The sequence below is a fragment of the Quercus suber genome, unplaced genomic scaffold (genome assembly GCF_002906115.3).
Source record: "Quercus suber isolate HL8 unplaced genomic scaffold, Cork oak 2.0 scaffold_80, whole genome shotgun sequence".
Classification (NCBI taxonomy): Eukaryota; Viridiplantae; Streptophyta; class Magnoliopsida; order Fagales; family Fagaceae; genus Quercus; species Quercus suber.
This window is the reverse complement of record NW_027069545.1, coordinates 856,789-866,305: the sequence shown is the minus strand read 5'-3', so window position 1 is coordinate 866,305 and position 9,517 is coordinate 856,789. Positions and strand designations below refer to the sequence as shown.

Below are 9,517 nucleotides of genomic sequence, written 5' to 3'. Positions count from 1 at the left end.
GCAATGTGTTTCATACAAATATTTGTTTTTAAATATAGCAAATCATTTTTCATGAACTTGGATACAAATTGCATGCTCCCAGTGTTTTTGAATTCCAATCTTCTCAGGCTTGGTTCACCTGCACCCCAAACATCTATTGTAAAACTTGTAACAATTCTTGAGCTTAAAAATATATATAGAAAAAACTACCTGGGCTGTAAAAGGATCTCAATCAATCAAAGTAGGTAATTCATGCATAATGCTTCCCTTGCCTCCACTAGTTAACCTCTTCCCTCCATTGCTGCCTATTTAAATTAAGGCTCCCCATTGTAGCTCAGTTTTGCCTGTTTCCTTGGCCTTTACTTTTGAGTTTCTTTCATTTCATTCCCATTGGAAGAAAGTTTCAATGCATAATTGTCTAGATGTACGGAATCCCATTTTACATTGCCATAGGCCTAAACGAATTACTTTTGGCATGTTTTGGAGAGTAGAACAAGGAGAGGGGAAGTCCTGTTTTTATTCCAGTCTTGTGGATGAGTTGTGTGGTCAGAAACAATGAGAGCAAGGGTGAAGATACCTACGACATTGGCAGAGTGAGACACTTGAGAAGAACTAATTCTCTAGAACTTGATACAACATCTCAAATAGCAGTCTCAAATAAACATAATCAATAAGAACTGTAATAAAATAGAAGGAACCCAAGGAACATACCATGATAAGTTCGAAGCTAGTGTTCTGATTGACCTTAACCAACTATGTTTCCCACACCTCGAGAGCTTTAGGACCACAAAAAAGAGAAAGATCTCGGCTTCCAATTAGGTTGAAGAGCTTAGGTCAAGAGGCATGGAGGCTCCGACAGTAAGATGGAGGCTTGGATGGGTCGAAGATGAACAATGAAGCTGTCGAAGATGAATAGTCATGCGAATTATGGTTTTTGAACTATTGGCGTCATAAGTATTTAGAACTTTACATAAGGATGGAATGTATATAAGCAAAATATCATACATGAGATATGTTGACACTTATGAAGCTTCATTCAAATTCCCGAGATCAATGAGCTCTCTTAATGTGATCATGCGCAAAGGCTTTGTGAAAGGGGATTTCCAATTTAATAGCTTCTGATAAACTTGTTGCATGGTCGGACGAGATTGTGGACTGGCTTGTAAGCATGCTATTGCTATCTTTGCCACTAAAACCACCTTCTCTGCAACTCTATTTGTAGGATGTGCAAGACGTTGATCCAATATATCTTCTAGTAGCACATCATGGGATGATGATGAAAATGATGATGATAGAAATGAAGAGATCAAATCACCCGGATGCCTTCCCATAATTACTTCCAACACGACTACTCCATAGCTGTAAACGTCACACTTTTCACTCACTTCCATTGTGTATGCATTCTCTGAAAAGTAAAATATCAGAGTTATGCTCTACTTTCACCAAGTAATTCAACTTACCAGGTACTACTTCTTCACTTTATACAAATTTGTAATACATGCTAACCTATATATTCATATAGGAAAAACTCTACAAGTTAAGTTGAAAGTACTAAACTCTTGTAAGTATTAGGATTTTGGAATTAGGTGGGGGAGGCAACTTATAAGGGAATTACATACTACTAAAATTTTGAAGGCCGATATAAGAAAGAGTAAAAGCTCTTGCACATATTGTGTTGCACACACACATTTATATCTATATATATCTAAAAACTGAAGTGTAATATTTTTTGTTTTTATGCTTCTATTGAGTCAAATTAGCAGCCACATTATCCACCTATTTTCAAAAATCTCTCTCTCTCTCTCTCTCTCTCTCTTCTTTTACTTCTTTTTCTTTTTATTAATTCTCAACTAATTGTTACACTTTCTCCAATCTTTCCCCTACCTTTTACCTTTTTATCTCTCCACTATTATCTACCTTAATGTCACTCTTCCTCTATCACTTTATCTTCCTTTGTTTTTTACTATTTTTATTTCCACCATCTTACTATAAATTTGCAATTCTCTCTCTCTCTCTCTCTCTCTCTCTCTCTCTCTCTCTTAATTTTTTTTTTTATCTCTCTCTCTCTCTCTCTCTCTCTCTCTCTCTCTCTCTCTCTCTCTCTCTCTCTCTCTCTCTCTCTCTCTCTCTCTTAATTTTTTTTTTCATTTTTGGTGCATTTTTTATTTTATCTCTACTTTATGTTGATTAATTTTTGTGATCTTTAGAATTCTACTTTGAGTTGATGTGATTTAGTTTTGTATTTTTAAGTTGTTATTTTTCTTTTTCTTTTCTTTGATTTCATAGGTGTTATCCTATTGCACCACAGAGATAGTATATAAGAATATAATGTTATTCTATTACATAGCATGACTTAGATAATTTAGTGTTTATTACTATATCTTTTATTTTTACTTTTTTTTTTCTCATCTTATTTTCTATAAATTTGTTATTCTCTCTTACATTATCTTCTGAAAAAATGAGTACTCTCTCTCTCTCTCTCTCTATTGATTTTTTATTCTTTCTTTCAACTCAAATTTAGGTTGATGAATCATTGTGTATCTTATAACTCTATTTTGGGTGAATACGTTTTGGTGTTGTATTTTTTAGTTTCCCTCACAAGTAGTCTTTCTCCCTCTTATAACGTTGGCTTAATTTTTGTTTGAGTTAATACTTAGTAATTATTTTGGAAGTGAGGATTTGTATTTATATCAGAACACAACCATGATTATGCATTTCAATATGCCTATCAGTTATTTGAGTAATATTAAAAAATTAATTTTTTTTATGAGTTTTGATTATCATGATAATCTTCTTTAAGAAAATGAGGAATTTGAATAATTTATTTTAAACTTAAAAAGTTTAGTTGTACAAAAAAAAAAAAGAAAAACATAGCACACTATAAAACAATTTCAAAGCATATGGACCACTTTATAAAAGAATAATATCAATCAAACAAACTCAGAATAATAGAATGATATATTGATAGAGATAGAAAGATGGAAAAAAAAATTGGAAATTGTTTAATTTTTAGGGAGAACAAAATATTTTCAACAAATTTTAGAAAAAAAATTATACATTATATCACAATTACAAAATAATTATCTTTTCCCACACATCTACAACTAATGCTTGTAAAACTAAAAACATCTCATGTTTTCAGCTCTAAAAACATAGATAGTTGTGTGTAAAATAAACAATGCCCTATAAGAAATAGCTAATACATTTCTTAGAGGAGCAGGGGTGGATGATCATCTTAAAAACTTTGCATTGAACTTAGGCCATATAAGAAATAATTATCCAATTTGAAAGAATTGAACAATTAGAAAACAAAGCTTCACTTGGTAAAATGTGATTCTTTAACCTTGAATTAGTTGGAGGTATTTATTCTCAATTAACTTCATCTAAAAGGATTCCAAAAAAGAAGGGAAAAACAACTTAGTAAAAAAGATTAAAATCTCAATAATTGAATTTAAACATAACCTTTTTAATTTATTGAAATTGTGATTATGATCACAAATAAAAAAGGAGGAGGTGGCTGTATAAAATATCATGGATTGCAACCACCAAATTCCTCAAATAGTGTGATGTTTATTTTAATTCCAATCAAGATGCTACTGAAAATATATTTTTCATCAATAAATAAGCAGAACACACTGATTATTAATTAAACTCTGAGACATAATTATTAATCTAACCTATTAGCTCAAATTGTGAAAACTATAAATCACATTGTGTAGTGCACCGAATTTCCATAAAGCCTTTTTGAAGGCAAACAATGCCAACTTGAAATAACATCAATACAACTAGAGACACAATATTTTACATAATTACTAATCTCCCATCAGTTATTTACATAATTACTGATTTAAAATGCTATAATTGGTATTAGTAAAAGCAGGGTTAAGAGGTGCATGTAAAAGTGTGAAAAATTTAATGTTGCCAACATTACTTAAATAACATACCTGGAGCGGAGTATCCAAAGGTACCAGCAAATGAAGTCCAATAAGATGTGTCAGAACTCATAATTCTAGCTGTGCCAAAGTCAGCGATATGAGATTCATATTCTGAATCTAGTAGAACATTCTTGCTTGATATATCACGATGAATTATTGGACTGGAGCAATCATGATGCATATATGACAAAGCACTTGCCACACCTTTAACAACATTTACCCTCTTATCCCAATCAAACTTCAGTGCTAGTTCATCATTGTTTAGTATCTTTTCCAAGCTCCCACCTTCCAAGAACTGATAAACTAAAAGCAAGTGTCGTGGATGTGAGCAAAAACCATGAAGCTTTACAATGTTGCGGTGTCGTATTTCAGTTAGACTACGTATCTCACTGGTGAAAGCCTTTAGATTGGCCACACTATCTTCTGAGAGTGGATGAAGTTTCTTTACAGCAACAACTTGATCTCTAGGCAATTTAGCTTTATAAACAATTCCATGGCCGCCTACACCAATAATATGTTTGTCATCAAAATCCTCTGTTGCTTCAATAATTTTTTCATAAACCATTTTCCCATCATAGCTCCATACTGCAAACATATTTGGATGTTCTTCTTCTTGCTTCCTTAATTTCTGTCTTCATCTTTCTTGAGCGAACATATAATGTGATTCCAACAAAGATAAATATAAGAAAGAGAATGCCCAAAAAGACTAAAATCAGTTTCATAACTTTAGTCATCTTTTTGACATGAGGATTATGGCTAATTGTAGAGGGGCAAGCCTTTAGACCAATGGCATTTCCACACAAGCCCTTATTATGACTAAATACTTCTTCTGGCGCCTCACAAAATGCTTTAGTATTCGGAATAGGACCCTCCAATTGATTGTAGGACAAATCAATGGATGTCAAGCTTAACAATTTATCAAAACTAGATGGAATAGAGCCAGAGAGCACATTGTGGGAAAGATTCAAAGTTTCTAACGTTTTCAAATCTCCAAGTTGCTGTGGTATCTCTCCCATTAGAAAGTTTTTGCTAAGATCAAGATTTTGGAGAAATTGAAAATTACCAATTTGAAGTGGGATATATTTGCTTAAGTGATTGTTGCTCAAATTCAAGAGAAAAAGTTTTTTACATTTCCCTAGGTCAGGAATAAGGCCACTTAGATTATTATTGGCGAGATTAAGTTGCTCCAGATTTGATAGCATCTCAAAATTGTAAGGAACTTGTCCAGAAAATTTGTTACCGTCTAGATAAAGGTATAACAAAAATTTCAACTTACCTAATTCCTTCGGGATTTTCCCATGTATCTTATTTGAGGAGAGGATGAGCACTTGTAATTGACTTGCTTCTCCAAGCTCAAGAGGTAATCTACCTGAAATGTCATTGTTAGAGATTTTCAGGCTTGCCAAGTTTTGACATTGCCCCCAATTAGCTGAAAGCTCACCATAAAGTTTATTATAACTCAACTCCATGTATGTTAAGCGTGGGTATATACCAAAACTTTCCCCTATATTTCCAATAAGTTGATTTCCATTAAGTTGGACTCTGATGAGGCTTGTGCAGTTTCTCAAGGATTTTGGTATTGAACCAATAAAATGATTATCATATGTGGTGAAATTCTCAAGCAATCCACCACTGCACACATTTTCGAACAAGTGACCGGTGAATTGGTTTCCAAATATTTGGAACTCCTTCAATTGAGTAAAATTGTTCTGTTCAAATGAAATGAGATCATTTAACTTATTAGTGAACAATCTGAAATAAGTGAGCTTAGTTAAGCTTCCTATAGAAGCAAAAATTATACCTACGAAATTGTAAAATGATAACTTAAGATCACTTAGAGAACTTACAATTCCAAATTCTTGAGGGAAGGAACCAGAAAGTTGATTCGTATGAAGATATATAACGGTTAGTTTGCTTAAGTTTCCAAATGAAGTAGAGATAACACCCATAAGATTGTTTGTTGATAACGCAAGGTTAGTCAAAGAACTTAGCATTCCTAATTCTTGAGGGATGGAACCAGAAAGTTGGTTTTCAAAAAGATGTAAAGTGGTCAATTTGCTCAAGTTTCCAAGAGAAGTAGGGATGACACTCGTGAGATTGTTTGCTGATAAATCAAGGTAAGACAGAGAACTTAGCATTCCTAATTCTTGAGGGATGGAACCAGAAAGTTGATTCGTATGAAGATATAAAAAGGTTAGGTTGCTTAAGTTTCCAAGAGAAGTAGGGATGACACCTATGAAATTGTTTGTTGATAACAAAAGGTCAGTCAAAGAACTTAGCATTCCTAATTCTTGAGGGATGGAACCAGAAAGTTGATTCGTATGAAGATATAAAGTTGTTAGTTTGCTTAAGTTTCCAACAGAAGCAGGGATGACACCCGTGAGATTGTTTCTGAATAACACAAGGTCAGTCAAAGAATTTAGCATTCCTAATTCTTGAGGGATGGAATTAGAAAGTTGGTTTTCAGAAAGATATAAAGTGGTCAATTTGCTCAAGTTTCCAAGAGAAGCAGGGATGACACCTATTAGATTGTTTGTTGATAAATCAAAGTCAGTTAGAGAACTTAGCATTCCTAATTCTTGAGGGATGGAACCAGAAAGTTGGTTTTCAGAAAGATATAAAGTGGTCAATTTGTTTAAGTTTCCAAGAGAAGCAGGAATGACACCTACTAGATTGTTTGTTGTTAACTCAAGGTCAATAAGAGAACTTAGCATTCCTAATTCTTGAGGGATGGAACCAGAAAATTGGTTTTCAAAAAGATATAAAGTGGTTAATTTGCTCAAGTTTCCAAGAGAAGCAGGGATGACACCCGTGAGATTGTTTGTAAATAACTCAAGGTCAGTCAGAGAACTTAGCATTCCTAATTCTTGAGGGATGAAACCAGAAAGTTGATTCATATGAAGATATAAAGTGGTTAGATTGCTTAAGTTTCCAAGAGAAGCTGGGATGACACCTATTAGATTGTTTGTTGATAACTCAAGGTCAGTTAGAGAACTTAGCATTCCTAATTCTTGAGGGATGGAACTAGAAAGTTGATTCGTATGAAGATATAAAGTAGTTAGGTTGCTTAAGTTTCCAAGAGAAGCAGGAATGACACCCGTGAGATTGTTAAATGAGAAATCAAGCTTACTTAGAGAAATTAATGCTCCTACGTCTTGAGGAATAAGGCCAGTCATACGGTTGACAGAAAGGTCAATGACGTGAAGGCTGGTTAGTTTGCCTATTTGAGAAGGAATTCTCCCAGTGAATTGATTAGCAGAAAGGTCAAGAAGAGAGAGTTTGGAGAGGTGAGAAATATTTGAGTTAATGATTCCAGATAGTGAGTTGTAAGAAAGGTCAAGACTGAGTAGATTGGGGAAGGATTGAAAGTTGAGATTGTGAAGCGTACCTCTCAAACCATAACTTGAAAGGTTCAGATGAGTGACGCTTCCAGAGTGGTCGCAATTTATTTCGACCCAATTGCAAGGAGTGGTTCCAACCCACGAGGACAAGAGAGACTGGCTTTTGTTGTGAAGGCTGGTTTTCCAATTTAGAAGAGCCATCGCTTCCTTTGTTTCCTCTGCTATCTTAACCTTACTGTTAGAGTGAGCAAAAGGTGAAGATAGGGAGGAAACAGAAGCAGTGGATTTGGAAACGAAATGGAGCACGATGAGAAGAAGGTGGAAGAAGAGTAGAGGTGAAAGGAATTGGTTGAAGAGAGGTTTGTTTGAAAGGGAAGTCATAATGTAGGGTGATGGAAGGAAAGGATAAAGTAAGGTTGGAAGAAGAAGTGGATGAATGAGTTGAAATGGATAGAGGTATTAATTTATAGATGGGACTGTGGGACTGTGGGAGTGGTCAAATGACTTCATACTGAATATTCAATCTGAACTACACCTTAAACATGATAACAGTGCTAACATCACCTATCAAAGTCCGTAGATAGATAGATCTGGCAGCTTTCATTGCTCTGTGTCCTATGGCGGATTGGAGGAAAATTTCAGTCCTTATAATTAGTTTATTCGAATTTTTTTTTAATTATTTTCTGATGTATTTTGGAAAATTTTTTTAACCCATTACTTACATACTCAACTCAATGTCATAAATTTTTTTTGACATATATTGGAATTTTTTTTGTTACAATTCCGTCCTTACTTTTCTCTCTCACAACAAGATTTTGCAAAGGAGCAACACAATAATTATGCGGATTAAGTTAGGGACACAATGAAAATTCATAGTATTTTAAAAAATTAGCTTACCACCTCAGGTCCATTACAATTTGTATTCTATTTTCATTTTTAGTGACTCGTATGAAGTGGTACTCCCTCCAAAAAAAAAAAAGAAAAAAAAAAAAGTGTGAAGTGGTAGAGTTGGTAAACGAGTTGAGTTGATTGGTTTGTGTTGGGTTAATTGATTACCGGTTGAATTGTATTTTCACATAATAATAACAATGTCTTTATTTTCATTTATTACAAATAAGATGATAAAGAAACAAAATACTCAAAAATAAAAGTAAATTTTTATATATATTTTTAGGTTTACACAATCCAAAGTTCACAAATCTTGTCATCACCACAAAATAACGGGAAAAAAAGAGAAAGAAAAAAGAACTAGATAATGTGGATTATATCAAGTTATCAACTTTCTCAAGTGTACCTGTTATATATTAAATAATAAAAAAGTTAAATTACTTAGAAAGATAACTATCAGGTAAAAAAAAATAAGTAATACTTTATATGAATTGCACCTCAATCCACTCAATTGAAAGACTGACTTGGTCTGTAGGGAATGTGAGAAAGAAGTCTTATGAGATTGTTCAATTCTCAGGTTTGGGTGAAGGAGACTTTGTTTTTTATCATTTCATCAATTTTTATAGAAGAGAATGGAATATTTAATGGGATAAAATTTTGGTTAAATCCTTTTGGAGGATACTCACTTGACCCCAATATGTGTGCAAGACTATTGATTACAAGGCTTTTGCGAAAGACTAGTTGAGTTGCAGGACTATTGAGAACCTTCAAATTAACTTTATTTAAAAGTCATGTGATTAAAAGCATATTCATAAATATAGGTGTGCCTAAAAACCTGATTAAGCTGACGAAGCCGGCCAATTTACTCTTATAATTCTACCGAAGTTGGGTTTTAAAAACACAAAGCCACCCTGTTTAATTTAGATGGATTTCAGGTCAATAAAATATCAGCCCGAAAAACCGTACCCAACTGAATGAATGGGTAAAGAGATACAGCCCTTCTCATTTCTTGTTGCTGCTGCTTCCAAGTTCCAACTTTGAACCACTTATTAGGCTTAGCTATTACAATCGTGGTGAGCCAGTCATGCTGAATATTCGATTGGCATTTTGAGGACCAATTCGAACTGTGACCGTGAACAAAAAGAAAAAGTACTGACAAGGAAAAGGCAGCGATGATCATATTGACAACAAAGCAGCGCTAAATCATGGCGCATTTCAATTGGTATATGGTTGGGTGTGGATGAACTTGCATGCTTTTCAAATGGGTTAGAGGAAATATTCGGTCCTTATAATTAATTAGTCATTATTACTTGACACTCCAAGTCATGATGAAGGACCGCATAATTCTTGCTTTCAATTTCTTTGACCACGGCC

General features: G+C 33.8%; 2 protein-coding genes across 2 annotated transcripts; both read right to left on the bottom strand.

The window, feature by feature from the left end:
- Nucleotides 1-944: 944 nt before the first annotated feature.
- Nucleotides 945-4,509, bottom strand: LOC112036423 (MDIS1-interacting receptor like kinase 2). The gene is made up of 2 exons (XM_024069220.2): nucleotides 3,924-4,509; nucleotides 945-1,384 (listed from the first exon to the last, which is right to left on the bottom strand). The coding sequence occupies exons 1-2, from the start codon at nucleotides 4,507-4,509 to the stop codon at nucleotides 1,002-1,004; spliced, it is 969 nt and encodes a 322-aa protein (XP_023924988.2). The 3' UTR covers nucleotides 945-1,001.
- LOC111999713 (probable leucine-rich repeat receptor-like protein kinase At1g35710) lies at nucleotides 4,487-7,834 on the bottom strand. Its single transcript, XM_065773789.1, has 2 exons — nucleotides 5,762-7,834; nucleotides 4,487-5,623 (listed from the first exon to the last, which is right to left on the bottom strand). Exons 1-2 carry the CDS (start codon nucleotides 7,634-7,636, stop codon nucleotides 4,487-4,489), a joined length of 3,012 nt encoding a protein of 1,003 aa, XP_065629861.1. The 5' UTR covers nucleotides 7,637-7,834.
- Between the last annotated feature and the right edge of the window lie 1,683 nt (nucleotides 7,835-9,517).

What these genes read in the sequence shown, in the direction of transcription:
- LOC112036423 (XM_024069220.2), bottom strand. Translation starts at nt 4,509, where the DNA reads ATGTTTGCAGTATGGAGCTATGATGGGAAAATGGTTTATGAAAAAATT. An exon ending in CTTTGGATACTCCGCTCCAG is followed by an intron (nt 1,385 to 3,923) that starts GTATGTTATTTA and finishes TTTACTTTTCAG; the next exon opens with AGAATGCATACACAATGGAA.
- LOC111999713 (XM_065773789.1), bottom strand. Translation starts at nt 7,636, where the DNA reads ATGACTTCCCTTTCAAACAAACCTCTCTTCAACCAATTCCTTTCACCT. An exon ending in TCCCTCAAGAATTTGGAATT is followed by an intron (nt 5,624 to 5,761) that starts GTAAGTTCTCTA and finishes TCATTTGAACAG; the next exon opens with AACAATTTTACTCAATTGAA.